At 41.9% G+C, this 22426-nt stretch overlaps 2 protein-coding genes across 4 annotated transcripts in view; one reads left to right on the forward strand and one right to left on the reverse strand.

Annotated features, from left to right (window-relative positions):
- Positions 1 to 3807, forward strand: part of SGPP2 (sphingosine-1-phosphate phosphatase 2) — a 109705-nt gene extending 105898 nt beyond the window's left edge. The window contains exon 5 of the mRNA XM_008057709.2: positions 2141 to 3807. Within this exon, the coding sequence (XP_008055900.1) occupies positions 2141 to 2692 (552 nt within the window). The 3' untranslated portion in view covers positions 2693 to 3807. The remainder of the gene's footprint in view (positions 1 to 2140) is intronic.
- A 10110-nt stretch (positions 3808 to 13917) lies between these two features.
- FARSB (phenylalanyl-tRNA synthetase beta subunit) overlaps positions 13918 to 22426 on the reverse strand; it is an 82994-nt gene continuing 74485 nt past the window's right edge. For 2 of the 3 annotated variants that reach the window (XM_008057710.1, XM_021712163.1), the window contains one exon: positions 13920 to 14201. In XM_008057710.1, the coding sequence (XP_008055901.1) occupies positions 14050 to 14201 (152 nt within the window). In that variant the 3' untranslated portion in view covers positions 13920 to 14049. Of the gene's footprint in view, positions 14202 to 22426 lie in introns of all 3 variants that reach the window. The other variant, XM_008057711.1, reaches the window with a different exon arrangement.

Genomic DNA, 22426 nt, shown 5'->3' on the forward strand with positions numbered 1-22426 from the left:
GCTAACAACCAACAAATGTCTAGTAAGTGGCCTTTGAGCGTAGTGCATCATCTACATCTAGAAACTCAGCTGTTGTATATCAAGTGGAGAAATTGGAGGGAATATGCAGAAAATTCATTCAAAGAGTTTGGCTAAAATTTGGTAACCAGGAGGCTTAAATGAAGAATTTTTCTTTTTTCCAAAAGTAAAACATCAGTGTATATTTATACATGCAAGCAAAGGAACCATGGAGAGGGAGACCGTGGGGACAAGGGGAATCACGTAACACTAGTGAGGCCCTGAGAGGAGGCACGGGGCTTCCTCTGAGGAGGCAGGTAGACTCCCCCCCTCCACTCTCATTCCTCCTGCCCCATCTCCTCTCCTCACTGCATCAGGATAATTTTTAAAAAGTGAACATCTAGTCATGTTGTTACCCAATAAGAGCTACTTGAGGGGCTACACATCGCTCCCAGGATGTGGTCATATATGGAGCGGGTTGGACTTTAGGGCTCTGGATGAAGCCCTAAAAGTGGCTCCTGCCAATGTTCACTATCTCTTCTCCAGTCCCCAAAGACCATTAAAATCCACATGCTGGCCTCTCTCCCTCTTAAATAATGTAACTGTCTCTCCAACAGAATGTAAAGCCCAGCATACATGGGGATTGCATTTGCTTAGTTCACGCTGGATCCTCTAGCACTGTATCTGGCAAACAGCAGGTACTCAGACATGGCCACCGGAAGAATAGATGAATGCCCACTAATCTGTGAAATTTAGTGATTATAGCTCTTCTTCCCTCCCTTCCTCCCTTCCTTCCTCCCTCCTTTTCTCCCTCTCTCCCTCCCTCCCTCCTTCTTTCATCTCACTTTGTCACCCCAGGCTGGAGTGCAGTGGCATATTCATAGCTCACTGTAACCTTGAATTTCTGGACTTCAGTAATTCTCTCACCTCAACCTCCCGAATAGCTGGACCACAAGCATGCACCACCACACCCAGCTAATTATTTTTTGTAGAGACAGGGTCTTACTATGTTGCCCAGGCTGGTCTCAAACTCCTGGGCTCAAGCGATCCTCCTGCCTTAGCCTCCCAAAGTGCTTGGATTACAGGCATGAGCCACTGCTCTTGGCCAGTGATTATCTCTAAGTCTCATCCATTGTTTACCCAAACAGTTGTCATCTTATTAAACACTAACCAAGGGAAATAATGAGGTTATTAGAAAGAGAGAGACCAAGCCTTAGAATTCTATTATATATGAGACCCAAAAAAGAAAGAAAGAAAGAAAACATGCCAAAGAATAGACAGTACTTAACTCTGGGTGGGGGAACTATGGATCTATTAATCACATTAAGACTTCATCTTTTAATAGGTTTTGCAATGAGAAGACTAAGAGAAGAAGAACATGTGTGACATCAAGGAGTTAAGGGTCTTTTAAGCAGGGAAGGAAGGAAGGAGGCGAAGGAAAGAAACCGCTGCTCTAAAGAATGGGATTAATTAAATAAAGCATGGTACATCTGCTCAATGGAATGGTACACACACTGTTTGAAATCCTGTCTCTGAAGACAGGGTGGTAGTGCCAAGGCTGACGTGGGGGAGCTTTGTACCACCACATCCGAATGTCTCCCCAGACCATTCCTAATGAACATGTCCTCTGGGTAACAATGGGGTGCTTGCTGTGTGGGTGTGGCTTCTCAGAGGCTAGCTGCCCTCTCTAGCCAGCCTGCGGCCCAACCCCCGCCTCCCAAAAAAGGCTGGTGCCACTTCTGTGAAGACAGTGGCAATGCTTGTGATGTAAATATTGACATGAGTGTAAGATTTATATAATAATATATTACTTATGGGTAATATAGTATAATATAATACGATCTCATTTTCAGTCATGAGAGTATAGCTATTCATTAAGAAAACAAATATAGAAATCGATTCCAAAAGATAGAAAGACTGAAAGAAAATAGATGACCTAAAGAGCATGATCGTTGGGGACATTTCTTCTATTTTCATTTCAAATTGTTACAGCTCTTATGCTTTCTTTGAGCATGTACTATAAAATAAAACAATACCACAAAGTTGCATTGTAAGCACCAAACCAACCATAATGGGCTCAAAACTGAATCTGTATACAAGGAAGCACTCATGGGATCATTGTTCTTTTCTCTCCTTCTTCAAGGATGTGCTGGGCGGTGTCCTGATGACCGTGCTCCTCATCATCCTCACCTACCCTGCCTGGACCTTCATTGACTGCCTGGACTCGACCAGCCCCCTCTTCCCTGTGTGTGTCCTAGTTGTGCCATTCTTCTTGTGTTACAACTACCCGGTGTCTGATTACTATAGCCCAACCAGAGCAGACACCACCACCATTCTGGCTGCTGGGGCTGGAGTGACCATAGGATGCTGGATCAACCATTTCTTCCAGCTCGTGTCCAAGCCCTCTGAGTCTCTCCCTGTCATTCAGAATATCCCACCACTCACCACTGACATGTTAGTTCTGGGTCTGACCAAATTTACGGTGGGAATTGTGTTGATCCTCTTGGTTCGTCAACTTGTACAAAATCTCTCACTGCAAGTACTATACTCCTGGTTCAAGGTGGTCACCAGGAACAAGGAGGCCAGGCGGAGACTGGAGATTGAAGTGCCTTACAAGTTTGTTACCTATACATCCGTTGGCATCTGCGCTACAACATTTGTGCCAATGCTGCACAGGTTTTTAGGATTACTCTGAACCTCAAACAGTTGGAAACCAGTCCACTGAACATAAGAGCCAAGACATAGAAATGCTGTTGGTGGGCAAGTGTTGACAACCAATTTTTCCTTTAAAAAAAAAATCTTAAGTCATCTGTTTTGTTAATACCAGTTAAGTGATGCTGCTGTGTAAAAGGAAAAACTGTCTCATAGGAACCCTTAGTCTGTAATGGTTATGCTACAGTTGAACCCAGGCTAAAAACCATAATCAAGATCTTTAAGGACAACCCCGTCCTGCCCCTTCTTTTACACGGACTTGAAAGCTAGTCATGAACTGTCAGGAATTGTGGCCTGGCTTAGGAATGGCTGTGAGCCCCACTGGATTCTGGAGAGCCAACAAAGATGGGGTGATCTGGGAGGCTGGAGGTAGAGCATTGCTTTTCAGTTATGATCTTGCCCAGCACAGAGTCTCATTTCCAAAATGAGAACTTTGGTCCGGGAGAAAGGATGGCTCCACATAAAATGCATTCCTTGGACTGGTGATTTCCCTGTTACAATCAAATTAGAGTGCGCCTGCTTGGGAGGTAAGACCACTTAGAAGTAAAGCTTACTGTGAAGAGATTCCAGGCGAGGGCACAGCTGTGAGGTCATAGGGAAAAGCCTGCTTTCCTTATGAGTCCTGGTCTCCGTTAGGTGTTCTTATTGAGAGAAGGATCTGCTTGTCCTTGTTTATACATTTTGTGGGATTCCAGGTACCATTTCTGCACTCTTCTGACCCATGAAACTGGCTGCTCCCACGGCACAAGGCAGGTGAGGGGTTCGCCTTCATCACAAGTGGGTGAATCTGAGATTTACCGAGATTTCTGCTTCCTAGTAGCTTGGGACAAGCCCTCTGCCCATCTTCTGCTTTGTTTTTTATTTTTGTGTGTGTGTTGGTTTTTGTTTTGTTTTGGTTTTGGTTTTTTTTTTTTTTTTTTGGCTTCTATATGAACTCGGAAGGCTCTGACTTCTTCCTAGGAAAGTAAATAAAAAGAAGAACGAATGAACTTCCTGAAGCCTGACAAGAGGAGACAGGACCATCTGACTTTATTCTTCTGTTTCTTTCTGTAAATCCGTTTTCTCATCTACTAAATAAAATCAGCCTCCTTTTCTGTCTTCCCACCTCTTATGTCTTGGCAATTCAAAGGGTAATTAACGCAAGAACAGTTTTAGCCTCTTTTAGGAAAACAAACTAACCAAATACAACACCCATCAAACCTAGGGTGAGTCTTCCTGAGATTTAGTAAGATGATCATTATGCAGACACCAAAGAGCTCCCTCCCAGGGTTCCTCTTCCGTCCTTAATAAGGAACAGGTATCAACAAATTTCTTAAAAGTTGGTGTAAATATACGTATAGTCAGCAAAGTGTCTATTGAGGTATAGTGCCTGAACCACTGAACCCCATGCTTTATAATCCTAACACATCATCACCAATCACACACTTCGGGAAAAATTAGCTTCCTTGAAACTTACAGAGGCTCTTACCTCTGCATCCAGTGTTAAAACTGAAAACCACATTTTTCCTGATTTCAAAGATGTTCCATGGCCTTATTGTTAGGATGATCTTTGATATCTGACTTAGTGCTCCAATTCCACAAGAATAATTTTGAGTAAAACATCCCATTTTTTACTTAAAATTCTTCTCACATTTATCATAGTTAGAAGGCAAGGATCAAAATGGCCTGCCATGGGACTGCTTTTACATAATCCCTGACCAGCATTCACAGCACCCACGGCTGGCAGAGAGAGCCATGCTTGCTGGCACACCCAACCTCAGTATGTCAGTATGCACCTGCGGTGCAGTGGCTGTCACCGGATGAGGCACTTTCCTGTACTCCCAACCCCCTGCTGCCAAGCCAGAGTTCACAACACTGGATATTTACACAAAATGATTTTAGTTGATTTGGCCAAAGCCAGCTGAAAAAATCAGTCTTCCCACTTGTATCTTTTAAAATGAGGGGCTGTAATTATTGTCACAGCTGTGGGTGTTGGCATTTCACATATATATGTATGTATGTGTGTGTATATATATATACATATATATATATATATAATTTTTATTGCTATTTTAAGTCCCAATAATAGTAAATTCCATCAGCTGTATGGATGATATATATTTAGGCCGTATTTACCCAATTTACATTGAGGATGAATATATTAACCACAGCACATTAAAGAGTGACCCAAGGATTTGTCACGGTTGGCCACTTTTTAAAGTATCTGATTACAGCAAGCAACGAGAATAAAAGCTGTGTAATGGTGAGGTCAAGCTTTTGAGCCCTTCTGCTCTGTGGTGTAGAATCAGACAAAAACGGATGGAAAAAATCACTGCCCGATTCAAACTCTCGCTTTGCTAGTCTTCTTCCATTCATTTCTGACCCAGCACTTCACTCTCTCAATTCTCTCAATATCGTTGCGTGCCCTTTCAAGAGTATGCCTTTGGCCTCCTTTCAAAACATTTGGATTTTCTCTTTGGGGAAAGACTGCCCCCTGCTGGTCTAGCTTCAGTCTTGGTCCACAGCCTCTCTCTCAATCTGGAGTGTTGGAGAGTAAGAATTTAAGTAAATTCACCACAATGTGAGCCTAGGCTCGGTAATCTGGCCAGCCTTGCTTTTGGGGAACTGTGACACTAAAACCATTATGACTATTGGCCCCTGCAGGAGCCGGGGAGAATGGCAGGCCCTTATCCTAGCTGTCCCCATCCTGCTCCCAAACTAACTACTGCTTTGGGCCAAGGCATCCGTCCTGCAACCTTCATTCTAACCAGTTCTCATTTCATGTCAATGTTGCTCAGACCTGCACCGTCACAGAATACTCAGAAGGTGAAAATGTAGAATAGACCTACAACCCTTAAATGACAGTAGCTGAAATCACTCCAAAATATGCCCAGTGGTCTCACTGTAGCATGGGATTTTCTCACCCCAATAGGCAACTCATGCTTTCAGAGTATAATCAAAGCATGTGGCGTTTTGGGGCCATATGCTCCAGGTTTCTATTTTGGAAGACTTTCAGCTGTGTTGCTTATGTACCGTATGTAAATTTATTCTTTTTAAAGTAAAATCACTTTTGTTTCATTATGACTTCTTATTAAATGCTTTAAAAGTCAGTGTTCTGTTTCCTTGGATGTTTTTCTTAACCTAGACCTTATTCTCTGGGTTCACTGAACCTGAGTTAGAAAGAGGAAACAAAAATAAGTGGCAGGCGAAATAGCTGTTGTCATAATCCAATCACATGCAAAGGTTGGCTAGCCTCATGGGGCCCACAGGTGTGCTTACCAGGAAATAAGTGGCATGCTGGCAGGCTTCCCTCCCCTCCACTAGCTCCTTGATACTGAGGACTGTCCTTTTACCATACATGGAGAGAAATGTCACTGTGTTGAAAGGTAAATGTTCTAAGTGTTGCTAGTTAAGGTAACTTAAAGAAATGAGTACACTATCTGCTGAACAAGACCCTAATTCAAACTCACATCGCTACAACAATATGTTCAGCCTCTGAGCCTCCCAAATTTGCTATTTGATACGGTACAGAAAGTTGACACTCATTTGCAAGGGCAAGTCTAGGACTCTATTTGTACTGCAGCAGAATGTATTTATCACCTAATATGCTGGGCACCACGAAGAGGGGAAGCTCCAACCTAGCCTGTGCAGTTGTCCTGGGAGAGAGAAGACATGGGCATAAAGAATTACAATTCAAGATCCAACCCATTAAGGCTGTCGGGAAAAGAGAACCAAGACGTGGGAAATGGGAGGGATGGGAGATCGCACGAGCCAGGCTTGAAGAGCAGATGGAGACGCACGAGGAGTGTGATGGGAAGTCGGTAGGAGATGATGACACCTGGTGGCTAGGAACAACTTGTCAGAGGCACTTCCCCAAACACCTCCAGCTCTAGAGGAGAAACCACACCAAACCCACGTCGGTGGCTGTGTACGAGTAACAGTGGCACTGGTGGAGTGAAGGATGAGCACGGGGCTATGGCTGCTGCAAAACCAAACCACAAGAACAGGAGTGTGAGGAGCCTCTTCCAGAGAAGGCGGCCTCCAGAGGTGATCTCAGACTCCGTTCATCATTCCTCGTGCAAATATCGTTGACAGCCAGAGGCGCTGCCCTCCCATGCAGTTGAAATCCTGTGGATAGCTTTTGACCCTACCAAAGCTTAACCAGAAGCCTTACTGATCAACAGCCAATTAATACACATTTTATATACATGTCGTATACTGTATTCTTTCAATAAAGCAAGCTAGAGAAAAGAAAATATTAAGAAAAGTGCATGAAAGTGAAAATATATTTACTATGCATTAAGTGGAAGGGGATTATCATGAAGTCTTCATGGCCGTTGTCTTCACCCTGAGTAGGCTGAGGAGGAAGAGGAGGCTGGCCTTGCTGTGTCAGGGGTAGCAGAGGTGGAAGAAAATCCCCGTGCAAGTAGATCTGTAGTTTAGACCTGTGTAGTTCAAGGGTCAGCAGTATTCACAGGCCACCTGGGCACCTTCCCCTTTGGCCGGCTCTGAATACACGGCTGCACTGCCATGCCATTCCATCCTGCTCTCAGCAGAGGTGACCAGCGGCTGGGACTTCATTCCAATGTCCTCTGTGCCCACTGCCTTCCTCGGTCTCTTTTGGCTCAGTTTCCTGACCTAGTTCTACCCAACTCCATTTTTAAAACATTTTACCACGACCCTGACTCTTCAGGGGACCCTTCAGTGCTCCTTGCCTCCCTTGAATGATTCTGAATGAGGGCTCCTCTTCTAAGAGGCTACCCAAAAACCGAGAATAGCAGCATACATCTCTCTCATGTGGACGATAGATGTTTTCCTTGTAGCTGCTTGTTTTGCTTTTTTTTTTTTTAACTTGAATTTTAAGTGCACAGAGGGGTTTGCTGTTTCAAAATCGTGGCAATTCTTCATTTCTGTAAACGTAAGTTTTTAATGAATGACAGTGTGCACACCATGCATTCGTTGTTTTCTGACAGTGGGGCACACCTGAAGTACAGACTTGAATATTTACAGAATGCACATTAAGAAGGGAGTTGAATGGGGGCCATGAAGAGAATGTGAGATTCTTAAAACTATAGCCACATGAGACAAGGGAGCTATATAAAGCCAAAAATTCGTCTTCCTTCTCCACGCCTGTCGACATGGCATGCAAACACAAGCAAAAAAAGCAAAGATGTAGCTAGGAGTTCCACTGTAATGCTTCTGTAAGGCACATTCTACACATCTGCTGGCCTTGCTTTCTCTCTCGCTGTGACATCAGGGTCCCCTTTGGTAGGAGTGCAAGCCAAGCGCTTCCCAACGCAGGTGTTCAAAGAATGGCAATGCCTCTTGAAGAAACAAAAAGTTAGCTGCAATCGTTGGGGAGCAGAGTGGCAATCAGGTACTGCTCCACTGCCAGTGCCTGCAAGTGTCCTATAACCCACCTGTGCCCACAAGCCTAGACAGGCGTGCAGCCTCCTGGGCATCTGGTCTGCATGTCTCTCAGTCACCTGAGAACCAGATGGGTGGCGCTATGCGTGGGCCAAATTACTCAAAGAACACACTAAACACCATCTTAGCCATGCCAATTAGGACACAGTAAAAAGATGCTGACGTAACTTGAAGATCAAAGAGGGATTTCCCTCACACTCCAGTACAAACCCCAGTCCAGGGCCTCTGTGTGCCCGGGGTACCCAGGGATCGCACAAGTCATCTCATTTCAGTGATCGCTCTCTTCCCCACAGAACGATTTGTTGATGGGACACCTCTGTCTGGCTTGTCTTGCTTCAGCTGCCTTGGTGTCACCCCAAGTGCTCCTTGTCTAAATGTTCTGCTGGAGACTCACAGCTAAGAAATCTCTCATGAGTCCCACCACCTCTGATGGGACTTCTCCGAATCCGTCCAGCGCCACATGTGGATGTTTACACGGCTCCCATTTATTACCACTGGCTTCCCATCAACCATAAGCAGGTTGAATTTTAGGAAAAGCGTGAGCATATCTTCATTCCTCGTGACAAAAAGCTGTGACTTGGGAAAACCGGAAAATTTCTTTTGCTACCAGGTTTGGCATCACTTACTCCACTCTTGTCTGTCCTGAAAGCTGGATTTACTTCGTGTCTGCCAAGTTCTCTGACTGCCGTGCTGGAACAGCCTTGCTAGTGCTCCTAGCTCGGGGGTGCTCCTCCAGTTTTTTCTAATGGAGAATTATGCCACATTCTTGGGGTGTTTTCCACAGAAACAACAAAGGTCAAACCTTACAGATGAGAATGAAAGCTTGAATGTGGACCTGGGCATATCCTTTCCATACTGTATTACTTCCATGGGAGGAGAAATGCAGGGCTTTGGCCAGAGAGATTTCAGCTAAACCCTTTGCTGGAGAGATCTATGCAACCCACCAGCTGGCGACAATGTTCATGGGCATCCTGTCCACTAGAACATTCAAGCGGAGCAGAATATCTGAGCACAAAGCAGGCAGGAGTGGAGACTAAAACCACTTTGCCTCTGCTTTGCCCATCTTGCTGCCCGCTTGTCTGTCAAGCAGGGTTTGGCTCCTCTGCTTTTATCCAAGAGGGTCATGCTCCCCACAGATCTTGGCTGGGGCCCTCAGGAACTGCTGCAGATGGCCCCAGATGTGTACTGGTGCGTTGAATTATATTACGCATGCTGGGCTCTATTTTATCTAATGCAAGTTTTCAATAATATATGTGTCAGTCTGTTCAGACTGCTCCAACAAAAGACCACAGGCTGGGGGCTACAACATTTGTCACTGTTGTGGAGGCTGGAATTCCAAGATCAAGGTGCCAGCAAGGCTGGTTTCATTCTGAGGCCTCTTCTAGCTTGATGGTGGCCACTATTGCGCTGTGTGCACACACGACCTCTTTATGTGTACACCGGGTGGGAAAACAGCTCTCTGGTCTCTCCCCTTATACAGGCACTAAGCCCATCAGCAGGGCCCACTCTCATGACCTCATCTACCGTAATTACCTCCCAAAGGCCTCATCTCCAGGCATCATCACATTGGGGATTAAGTGTGCAGCATGAATCTGGGGAGATATACACACTCAGTCCATAGGAATATGCAAAAGCTATTCATAATAACATAATAACCCAGAGCTTGGATATCAGAAGGCCGAATACTTTAGTCACGTAGGGGGAATATTTCGCTTAAGGTAGTTGTGTCCCTTCAAGTCCACCTGTCTACTTTGGGGTAAAATGGACAGGATAGTCAAAGTCAAGACTGAAGCATTAGGGTTAGTGATGTTTCTATAAAACACCAAGCACAAGCAGGGACTAAAATTGAGAAGGAAGATTTTGACCACTGTTTTCTCTTACCAACCTGATGAGCTCATCATTGCTGAGTAGAAGCAGCAGTTAGGCTAGCTGGTTTCTAGTTAGACTACTCCGGTGTAAAATATAAGAATAGTGCCGGGCATGGGGGCTCACATCAGTAATCCCAGCACTTTGGGAGGCAGAGGTGAGAGGATTGCCTAAGTTCACAGATTCAAGACCAGCCTGGGCAACTTGATGAGACCTCATCTCTACAATATATCAAAAAATTTTCCGGGCATGGTGGTGCTTGCCTGTAGTTCCAGCTACTTGGAAGGCTGAGGTGGAAGGATCACCTAAGCCCCAGCAGGTCGAGGCTGCGGTGGCCGTGAGTGCGCCACTGCACTCCAGCCTGGGAGACAGAGAGAGACACCAACCCCCCCCCCAAAAAAGTCTCAACATCTTGGATAAATAGGTAAATGCTGCAACTCAGTGAGTGAGCTGAACTCCCAAGTCACTCTGATTAGATGTCTCAAGTTAATTTATTAGTCATGTGACTTTAGAGCAAATCATTAATCTCTGATTAATAATCAATGGATCATTTAAAAAATATTCAATTGGGCCGGGCTAGGTGACTCAGCCTGTAATCCCAGCACTTTAGGAGGCCGAGGAGAGTGCACTGCCTAAGCCCGTGGGTTTGAGACTAGCCCACACAGTTTGGTGAGCCCTCGTCTCTACAATAAATTAAAAAATTAGCCAGGCATGGTAGTGTGTGCCTGTAGTTCTGGCTAAACTTGGAAGTTTGAGGTGGAAGGATCACCGGAGCCCACAGGTCGACAATGGGGTGGCCGTGAGTGTGCCACTGAACTCCAGCCTGGGCGATGGAGTAAGACTCCAGCTCAAAAAAAAAAAAAAAAAAAAATTCAATTGTTTTCATCCTAAAAATCTGAGAAAATTCCTATTCTAATTATCTTCTACGATTATTAAACTATGAAAGCAAAAATGTGAACCAGGATCGCATGCAAAAATACTTATAAACAGAAAGACACTACTACATCTTCAAAATAAGAAAATTAAAAATAAAAATTAAATTTTAAAAAAGAGAAAAAGAAAAAAAGCAATGCGGGACTTTCAGGCTTTAGAAAAATATTTATGAAGTCTAGCACGACAATCAGTTATTCAATTTTCCCTTTCACACCAGAGTGCCCAGTTTGTACTAAGAAGGTGTGAGTCTTCTCCAACCAAGCCCTCTAATAGTACACGCAACTGCCCTGGCCCCAGCTCCCAACACCCTGTCTGTGGAGCCGCAACTGGCAAGCGAAAGCCTCACTTCTAACGCAGCTGATACTGTTTTTTTTCCAACTGGTTCTTGCTTCAGAGGGTAGAAGCATCTACATGATGCATAGAGTTGATCTTTCCCCCTTATGCTGGAATACACAATTAGGTATTAGTGGGTTTTTCATGACAAGTAATTTCTGGCTAGACAAAAAATATCCAGGTGGCTGGCTGCTAACAGAACAAGTGTTGCTAACCATTTCAACAATGGCTCTCAAAGGATCCATGAGTCATGATTTCCACTATAGTGACCTTGAAACTAAGGGAGAATATACCACGAATAGATGTGGGCCAAGAAGCCATCCTGAACAGAAAGGTCAATTCTACAATTCATGTTGCTTCACTCTGTGCATTTACCAGCTGGTGCTGTGTGGTTAAAATTATGAAAATACTGCTGCCCATTGAAAGTGGACTAGATTAAAAATATGTGGTACATATAAAAAAGATGGAATATTACACAGTCATAAAGGACAAAATGATGAACTTTGCAACAACCTGGATGGATTTAGAGAGTCTATATGAGTACCATATGTTCTCATTCATAAGTGGACCCTGAGCCGTTATCAAAATACTATAAGAAAGGGGTTGGCAGTAGTAGGAACCTGCCGGGGGGTAGTGGGAGGAGGTGGACAATGGCACACTTCAGCAATAAGGGTACCTGATCTCAAACCAGGTGAAGTGGGGACCAAAGTGAGGTCCAAACTTTATCTGTACAACGATCATTTGTATACCTAACCCTGAATTGTACCCATCTTCAAAAAAATTTTTTTAAATTATGAAAATACTGTATGTTGCAGTATATTCTTTTTCTCTCAGCTTTACTTACTTAGGTGTAACTCCTCAATTGAGAGAAGGAAAATTTCCACCACTCCAAAGAGTGTCCTCTTAACCCTTTACAGTCAACTCCCTTCCCCGAGCTCCCACCTACCAACCTGCTTTCAGTTTTTCTAGAATTTCATATAAATGGAATCACATGTAGTCTTTTGGGACTGCTGCTTCTTTCACTTAGCTAATGCTTTGAGAATCATTTGTGTTGTTTTAAGTATCAGCAGTTCATTTCTTTTTATTGCTGATAAGTATCCCATAGTATGGATATACGACAATTTGTATATCCACTATACAATTTGTATAGCCACTATAAATAACACGGTGAACACTTGCATAAAAATCTTTGGATAGCCATATGGGTAAACCTAGGAGCTAGATGGTGACATATGTTTCTTGTTTTAAGAAACTGCCAACCTATTTTCTCAAGTGACTGTAGCATGTTACAGTCTTACCAGCAGTGCATGAGAGTTCCACCTGCTGTAGTCTCATCAACATTTGGCTTATCAGTCTCTTAATTTTTAGCCAGTTTCATGAGTATGCAGTAGTTTATCACTGTGGTTTTTATTTGCAATTCCCAGATGACTAATGATGTTCACCATCTTTTCATGTGCTTACTGGCCATTCATATAACTTCTTTTGGGCAATGTTTGTTCAATTCTTTTGTCCATTTTAATAAAGCAGAATTGTCTTATTAAGTTTTAAGAGATCTTTGTGTATGCTGGATACAAGCCCTTTGACATGCTTTCTTTAAGGGCATATCGCTTTCATTTTTAAAATGTTATAAAGATCTGCTTACAAAAGAGTTGAAAGAAACAGATGGAAGTCTGTATGTTCACAAATCTTACTAAGTTAGACATTGCTGCCCTGATTCAGGGTTGTGATATGGTTAGTAGTAAGCTCAGCAAAACACCCATCAACAGAATTTTTGTCTCAATGCCTTTGTTAACTCTTTCTACTGGTTCTTACTCTAAAATTTTACATTTTATCATGTTTCTTATTATCTCATATAGTACCTGGGAACATCTCTCAAACATCAGACCCAGCTTCTTTGTTCAAGAGATGGTACCTATTGGAAAATTCCATATAAAAGGATGCAGGGAAATTAGGCTGAAAGACAAGGAAGATTGGCAGGAGCTTAGCTCCAGAGGAGGAGAGATCTAATATCTCCCTACAAAAAAAGACAGAAATGAGTACCTCAATTAAGTATTTAAAACCATGATTTCATAACTGCCTGATTGGAGTAACTGTATGGCCTACAGCAAAAGTAAGTCTTCCGTTGTTCCCTAATGTTCATAATGCACTGGCATCAACTCTGGGCCCTTTTAACTCTTCTAGCAGACCAGATCTATACTGCATGTGCTCTATTTCAGAATATCACAAAGTAAAAAATACCTACTCCCTCTTGGGTGTTTTGAACACGTGTTGTCAGTTTTTCTTTCACTTTAGAAGTTTATCTTTTGCTTCAGAAGCATTAGCTGCTAGACCATAATAGATTCTTACACGTTTTCTAAAAATAGTGGGTTTTTTTGTTTCCCAATAACAAATACATGTTAAAAGCCCTTAGTTATGTCACATCATGCAACATGCACACTAGTCAGTTATCTTGCTTTATCAGTAAGAAAATGAATGGGGTCCTGTTATGCAGGAGAAATCAGTTATAATGCAATGCTCTGATGTCTGAGGAGCACCTCTCACTTTCAGAGCCAAGCCTGCACTCTGCTAAAACACTCCACTGACACTCCACTATGCTTTTACCCGACAGTGCAGGTTCACACAGACACCACATTTGTATGCTGCACAAGGAAAAGGTGTTATCTACCCACAGAGCCAGACAGTGCTTTCGGCTTTATTAAACTTTAAAGCACAAATGGATGTTTCCTGTGGAGGACAACGAAAGGACACCAGCAGAGGAAAAAGGGATACTTGGGCAGAGAATCACACGACAAAGACCCATCTTCACAAAAAGGGCTCAATATTGATTTCCAGGGAGGAGCAGGGCATGGTCAGCTCAAACTTGGTGATAACATCAGGATGAAGGACCCCAAGCTTCCCGATGCTTTGACCCCTGGCAAAGATCTCAGCACATCGCCCGGGGAAGAAAGCAGAGCCTGAAAAAGAGAGTGAGACATAAATCAATGTTTCTTCTAGCAAAAATATGAATAGGCATTAACATTAAAACTACTAGTCCACTTTAAGAATAACTATTCTTTAAATCACTGGCTATGAAAAGAGAGTGCTTCCTTACGCTTTCCAGTATTTAGAAGAAATATTTGCAATTATACCCAGAAACTCCTGCAAGGAAAAAGATTCAGGAGCAAATATGAAAACAGGGGCCCTGTATTTATTATCACAGTGGTCCAAGCAGAAAGGATGACATAAAAGAGGCTGAAGGAGCATAGTCAGGAGAAGTCTTAGGGGAACTCCGCCCACATTTGCAACTGGTCCTAAAAGGACAAAGAAAAAAATGAAATGTAAAACTGATGAACTTGCAAGGGAAAAACGTGTCTTGAAACAGGTTTTTCCAAAGTGACCCTTGCTGGATAAGAAATCTACACTGAATGCATTTGCTCTGCACAACGTCACTCTTTCCCATCATATTCCATAGAGAAAGCTGAGCTGCAGTGTCACTGGCAGGCTACAGGGAACCGCACGTCTGAATGCAGGCTGCCCGACCAGAATGTGACCCGTGTTCCTGTCTGAAATTGCTTTCCTCAGCAGTTTTGGAGCACCCAGTATAAAACCACAGCAAAGGCCAGCCCCAAACAAGTCTGGGATGATCCCTGATTTACTTCAAGGCAGGCAGAAAGTTCTCTCATCATTTGGATGCCATTGCACTGATATGACTTCCCAAAGGCAGTAACAGTTCTTGAGGTTTAAAGAGCCAAAAACAAATAAACATATAGGCCCACTCCATAGTCCCTAATTACCAGTGCCATGGGAGTTTCTCAATGCTCTATGCTCTACTGAAGTTTAAAAACACGCTGACTCATTTCTCTCACCACCAACTGGCAAAGGGATGAGGCCTGCAGCTTCTGACGGAGTCAACTGAAACGTTTACTGGCATGAACTATAAATACCCAGCAGAATGGGGCCGCAGCCTCCAGCCTGCCACTTCAGAGCGAGTGCATTATTGATGAAGCAGTAAACTGCTGAGTCTCTCCTAATGGCTCCAAGGTCAACCTCCTTAAGAAATACAGAACCAGGCTGCAGGGGAGGGGAGGGAAAGAGAATCTGCTACTAGCAAGTTAGTACCATACAGACATAGGACAATAACATGAATTTCCTGATCAGCATAAAAGGATGTTTGTATTTCTGGGGAAAGAGCAGAAAAACATTTTAAATTGTCATTCTTAAGTGATCCCAGAGCAACCCGGCTGAAATATTAGGTGACCTGTTTTTCACATCCCTCCAAACTAAACAATTCTGTTTCCCTGTTTATTAAAGCAAGAATTTCAATGAACTACATTTAACTATTTGGATCTGTGCACTAATACACACTTGGGGATGAAGTAGGGAGGGGAATCAAAGAAAATAATGCAGAAACCAAATAGAAGTGATAACGTAGAGCCTTACCTGGGCATGAATATTACTAAATCTGATTTTTTTTTAAATGGCGCATTTTAATTATATCAAAATAAAAATCTAATTTAAAACTATCCACTCCCCCACCTCAAAAGAAAATAAAAATCTTCAAATGACAAATAAAAAATGAAGTCTGTAAGAAGTGTCAATGGTAAGCACTGTAATCAAGAATCCTAGAGCTGGAAGGACCACTGAGAGCCACTTATCACCTGGCACCCCTTTATACAGAACTATATTTGAAGATACCTATACTATTTTAAAGGCCACTCAGAAAGGAAATGTTCAAGATCTTCCTGATATCCTTGCTATGTTTAAGAATCCTCACTGTACCAAACCCTTCCTTTTATCTATCTTCAATTCCAATTTGATTGGATTCGTTTCTACTGAAGCATAAAACCAAACTATTTTAGGATCTAAGACAGATGTGCTAGTTCTAACAATGTTAGCAAAATAAAACCCAAGTGATAAGAGCTTAGAATTTTTACTTCATAAAAACAACTTTTTGAATCAGCAAGTTTTAGTAAAATTCGGTTATATTTTTCTTCAGTTGCCAACTCCCCCTCATTCTCCAGAAGTTTGGATCAAACTTTGCTTTAGCTCATTAACCAGCTAGGTACTTCTTGGTCATACCAAAATATTTATACCACTAAATACAAGTTTCCCTCTTTCCAAGAAAAGTGAAAAGAACTAAAATTCACATTATGCTTTATTTAAGACGTATCCAAATATATGAGTATTCTAAATTATATAAATATCAAAAATTCTCACCAGAGCACATGGGCCCATCCGAGTCATTATGGCATCCCAAACTGCTCCTAGGTCTGAAGGCCTTCACTGCATCCCAATGGAGGGGGCACCAGAAGAGCATGCTGCCCGTTCATCCAATAATAATAATCCTTCCCTACCCATTCACATGTAAGAAGGCAGGCCAAAAATGGAATTGCTGTATAAACTCGATTTCCTGAAAAATGTACACTTCAACCTACGATGACAATTTTAACTTTTCTTGTCATTTTTCATTCTTAACAAGGACGTATGACAAACACTTTATTTTCTTATTGACTTCTCTGTTCAGCAAGGCTAAAAAGTTCTGTCTTCTACACACACACAGACTGAGAGGCACAAAAAAGGGCCTTCAAGTTATCAAAGGATACAACAGAGAGAACCTTAAAAATGTGCCACTTGACTGATGTTACATGTAAACAGGAAGTACTGAAGAAAAATTTAAAATGACTATAACGCAAGCATTTCTTAGTGCTTTTTAAAGCCTCCATGGTTCAAACCAAACTTAACAGGCAGAAGTGAATCACTTCAAAGGACAGAAAAGAGAGTAATTGCTTCACTAACAAACAAAGGGGACATATCCCACTAAGGTAACAATTAGACCGGAGAGTTAAAAGATGAGAGCATCTCCCCTGTCAGCAGAAGAGGGTAGTTGAGCTCAGTAACTCAGGCAGATCGATGCAATCACAGTGCTCTAGCCAGAACCAATGCATCTGAAATCAGAGCTCTTCCAGAAATAGTCACATCCAATGAACAAAACATTGGCCTACGCTTGTGAAAACCAGACCCGGACGGTAGCCAAGAGCTACTACTTTTATGGCATCAACAAACAAAAAACATTTTTTTTGAGAAAGAACAGCATGCTGTGTCTAGAGATATAAAGTTGTCAGTTTGAAGAAAATCATTACTGCCTTGTAAATGGGAATCCTAAAACTCAAATTTGACGAAGCATATTAGCTTCCTTTTATTCATGTATTTAAGCCCAAACAGAGTTCCTGTTACTAGTGTTTGCATAACTACTACAATTTTCAACCTGCATCCAAAACTGATCCTCAGCAAAAAGCCTCTTGGCCAACTTTTCTATGTAGTTCCTCCACTGATTAAACGCTCAGCCTTGCTGGGATCCATCACAGTTAAATGGCTTCCAACATAAAGCAGATTTGGGGGAAATAGTGTTCTCTGTTGAAATACATGTGGAAGCCCAGACAAAAGAAACATCAGTTAAGCACAAATAAGAATTTAATTTCCAAAACTTAGTGGGGTGTAAGTAAGTCCCTTAATTAAAGCCTTTGTAGCATCTCCTCGAGGTCTATAATTGTCTCTGTGCTCAAACGGCAGGACCACTCTGAGGACCTTGGGGGTAATTCCTGGGCCCGTAATCCAGCACAGCACCCAGTCTTTAGCACATTTTCTGGCTAATTGACCATCAAAGAGTTTGTGAGCTCCCTCTCTGGCTCCTTGGCAAACACCTTTCACAGTTTCTTTTTTGTCCATCTTCTTTTTAGAGTAATATTACAGGCCCAAAGTTTGGGTAGGTTTTACCCATAGAGTCATTCCTATAATTTTAGGAAGTGTCGGAAGTAGAAGCTTAAGGCAGTAACTGAGCAGACGCCCTCATCAGCAAACATCAGGAGGTGTTATCAAGGACAAGGTTCTTAATTCCCTATCTTTAACCCCCTGCCACTGGTTATATTCAACTCATTTATTTGGTACTTTCTTTGACCCATCTGTAGAAACCATCTACTCAAACAGTTTTATTTTTCCTGTCTGTACATTACAATACATGTTTTGAGATTCAAACCCACATATTAAAACTGCTTGCAACATGGTACTTTACCATCTAAATATTCTTCGGTAAAATGATAAGAACAAATTAAAGAGGGGGACAGGTAACATTGGAAAAAGAATGTCCACATATCACATATGTCCTAGCAAATAACAGAAGCTATCATTATAAGCTTTTAAGTTTCTAAATTTAGGGACAAAATACAGAATTGCATAGACACCGTGAGCCACTGGATCAACTGAACGTACTTTAAATCTGTTATAAATGACTGATTATGTAATACGGAATGAAGGGAGGAACAGTCATTTAACAGGTTGACTCTAGGAATGGCACCCACCCAAACCCTGCCCTTCTCAGTAAGGGCAAAAAACAAAAACAAAAAAAACCCAGTGGTCCATTTTGGAGTGAAATTTACAGGTGGGTGACAAGGCAAAGAGTGGAATGAGGTCGAAGCCATAATTTCCCGCAGGAGAACATTCTCCTGGTTTCCCATCATTTCTGAGAATGTAGTAATAACAGTAATTATCTAACTCTGCTGCCAGCACACCAGGTTTGCTTCCTTTTTCTACATAATGTCAATTTAAAGAGAAAAAACAGAACACAGGGTCTATAAATCTGAGCACACACTTATACCACACATGTAAGCATGGTATCATTCTCAAGGGTAGTTGCTCTCAAAGCTTTAGAGCCAGCACTTTTTTGAGGGCACCAATAGAATTACACAAAGAGTCTGGGAGAACCCAAGGGGGAAAAGGATACAATGTTGGTGAGACATTAAGGTCTAAAAGGGGGAAAAAAGGCTTAAGAATATGTAGAGGAGAAATATCACTACCAAGATACAAACACAAAAACATTTTTTCAAATCCTAGTACTTATGGCTGGAAGAAAACGTCTCTGCAAAGACCATTTAATTTTAAGTGAAGACTGAATAATTTCCAACTGGTAATATAAAACACCCATTTTCCCCAGATGTATACAATTCTTCACCTTGCATTTGAAGTGAAATATTTATGGTACCTCAAGTCTGTAAAGAGAGGGGACCTAATCCCTTGAGTTTAATGGCCATCTTTCATCCCTTTCTGAAGATCAAAAGAAAGAAAAACCCCCTTACACAACTTTACAGTGCTAATCCCAACACACCTGCAGACATCATTAACTTAAAGTGAAGGCAACTGGACTGAGAGAAGAACTGGTGTCTACTTAACCCCACAGCATGGAACTCAGACAGGGAGCCCGCATTGCAGCAACTTTCTATCAAGACATGGCGTGAGCACAGGGTCCTGTGGGACCTTATTCTTGAAAAGAAATCAGCAAAGCCCACACTGACCCCATCTTCCAACAAATGGACAAATGTCTTCAATAAATCTTTTAAAAATCACCACAATCTCTGTATTCTTCTTATATTTAGAATCACAACTCCACAACTTCCCAGTCGTAATTTGTATAGAGAAACTCATCGCTTATGTTTTCTATGACTATCACTTTTTAACATCTTTTAACGAAAATCTTGTTAGCAGGGCAAATACTAAATGATTAAATAGAAAATGCTAGGGAAACACTGTCTAAGTCTAATCGTAACTATGTGTCTCATACACACATATACATTCATATTTCAAAACCCGAAGGAGATCAGGAATGTTGTAAGAGCCTCAAGGTGACTCATCTAATTGCAATTTTAAATCAGTCTCAAAATAACTTGTATAAAACCAAAGGGCGTTAAAATGTACCCTCAATATCTGTCCGTCTGTTTTGAAAAGTCTTATTCCTAAGTAATGTCATCATCCTACATTTGTCTGACACTCACATCATTTTCCCCAAAGTTTTCACACTTCTTAAATACTTACAGAATATATTTAGAATAACAATTTCAAAAATAAAAGATATATAAATCACCCTGCCCTCCTGGGTCAACAAACGGTTCTTTTTCCAGTCTTTCACCTGACAGAAATCTTTAAGGGAACTATTTCTCAAACCAAATAGGAACACCTTATTATTTCCTCCACAATTACAGTGAGACAAAAAAGAGACTGGGGTAGGTCTAATTAAGGACAGAATGAAGACAGTGAGTATATAAGACTATATCCATAATTGTACAATTAGTTAACTTACTCAATTGAGACCTTTAGCTAGCTTGCAGCAAACATAACTTCAAACTTGTAACTTCAGAACAAGATTTCAGTTGACAAGTAAGGTATGCCAAAGAAAAAGAAAAGAAGAATGAAATTATCAAAGCATAGTGCACTGCTTTCTACTCATCCTAGTAAAAGCAGTGAACCTGTCCCAGTGAGCCCTGGCCAAGCCCTCTGTGGGACAGGCAAGTTACAGATGGGAAAAGCAAAGCACAGGGAGATTAGGGGACTTGCCCAAGGCAAGCAATCGGAGAGGCTGGGGAGCAAGGGAAAGGTGAGAAGGGCCCCATCAGCCCCTCTGTGTGTGGCCCACAGGCACATAAGGCCTGTAGCGTAATGTTCTTAAGCTTTTGGTCAAGCTGTCTGTTTCATGTTTGCAAACTTCTCCTGGTTTAAAATTAAATAAATAAACAAAACTTAAGAGGAAGAGAGAAAGAATTAACAGTTCGTCATCTCTAATCTTAGAACATACCCAGGTATGCGTGTGTGTGTGTGTGTGTGTGTGTGTGTGTGTGTGTGTGTGTGTATGTATATATACACATACATACATATACATACATATACATATATATACATACATACATATTCATATATATACATATACATACATATATATATACTTTTGAGCTGGGGTTTCTCTGTCGCCCAGGCATCCCAGGATTTTGGGAGGCTGAGGTGACAGGACTGCTTGAACTCAGGAGTTTGAGACCAGCCTGGGCAATACAGTGAGACCTTGTCTCTAAAAAATAAAAATAAAAATAAAAAACACGCCAGGCATGGTGGCGCATGCCAGTGGTCCCAACTACTCGGGAGGCTGAGGCAGAAGGATCACCTGAGCCAAGGAGGTAAAGGCTGCGGTAATCATGCCACTGCACTCTAGCCTGTGCAACAAAGCGAGGCATCAACCAAACCAAAAAATAAAATTTTAAAAAATAAATAAATAAATAAGGAGGGGAGGAAAGGAAAGGAAGGGAAAGGGAAAGGGAAAGGGAAAGGGAAGGGGGAAAAAAACCATACATCTAGCTAACAGCAGAGCTGAGATTAAAACCCAGGTCTTCTCAAACCCTAGTCTGCAACTCATTTATCCAATGTTGCTTTTCTAAGGATAGACCTAATATCTACTCCAAGTTTACTGTGAGGAGTGATGTGCCCATTCCAAAACGCTTTACAAATTGTTGCATCTGCCTCTCCCAACAACCCTATGGTACAGACAGAACAAATACTAACATTCCCATTTTACAAATGAAGAAACTGGCAGAAAGAGATTAAGTCCTTAATTGCATGGATTAAAGTGACAGAGGACTTGCAGAAACATCCAGAGTTATTTTTACCATACCACAGTTGATTACCATACATTCTAGGGCCTAACAATGTATTCTTCCTATTGTTATAATCAGTGTCTATACCATCTTGGGATCTGCTTTTTCAGTTTAGTTTACATTCACAAGTCTAAAGACATTTTTATCACAGTCCATTATACTTAAATGTCATATAGTTTGCCAAGGTAACCTTTAAGTTTATCTTGGAGTTGTTTCCAATTATTCACTATTAGAAACAGAACTTCTATACACATATGTGTTACTTTTGTTCTTGGCTACTTCCCTTTCCCAAAAGTAGTACTACACAAGTAAAAGAGAAATGAATCGCTCTAGCAGTGGTACTAGCAACAAACCACAAACTGAATATAAGATGATACTGATCTCATCTTATACAACACAGATTTAAAAAAACTCTCCTCTGCAAAGTACCAACTACTTCCTTTTTAAAAATTCCACTGGTAGGCCAGGCACAGTGGCTCATACCATAATCCCAGCACTTTGGAAGGTGGAGGCAAGAGGATTACCTGAGGGGTTCGAGACCAACCTGGGTAACATGACAAGACCTTGTCACTATAGTAAATTAAAAAAAAATTAGCTGGGCATGATGGAGCACACCTGTAGTTCCAGCTACTTGGAAGGCTGAGGCAGAAGGATCACCTAAGACCAGCAGGTCGAGGCTGTGGTGGTCGTGAGTGTACACTACACTCCAGTCTGGGCAACACAATGTGACTCTG

The sequence above is a fragment of the Carlito syrichta genome, unplaced genomic scaffold (assembly GCF_000164805.1).
Source record: "Carlito syrichta isolate Samal-C Ts95f unplaced genomic scaffold, Tarsius_syrichta-2.0.1 Scaffold303111, whole genome shotgun sequence".
Classification (NCBI taxonomy): Eukaryota; Metazoa; Chordata; class Mammalia; order Primates; family Tarsiidae; genus Carlito; species Carlito syrichta.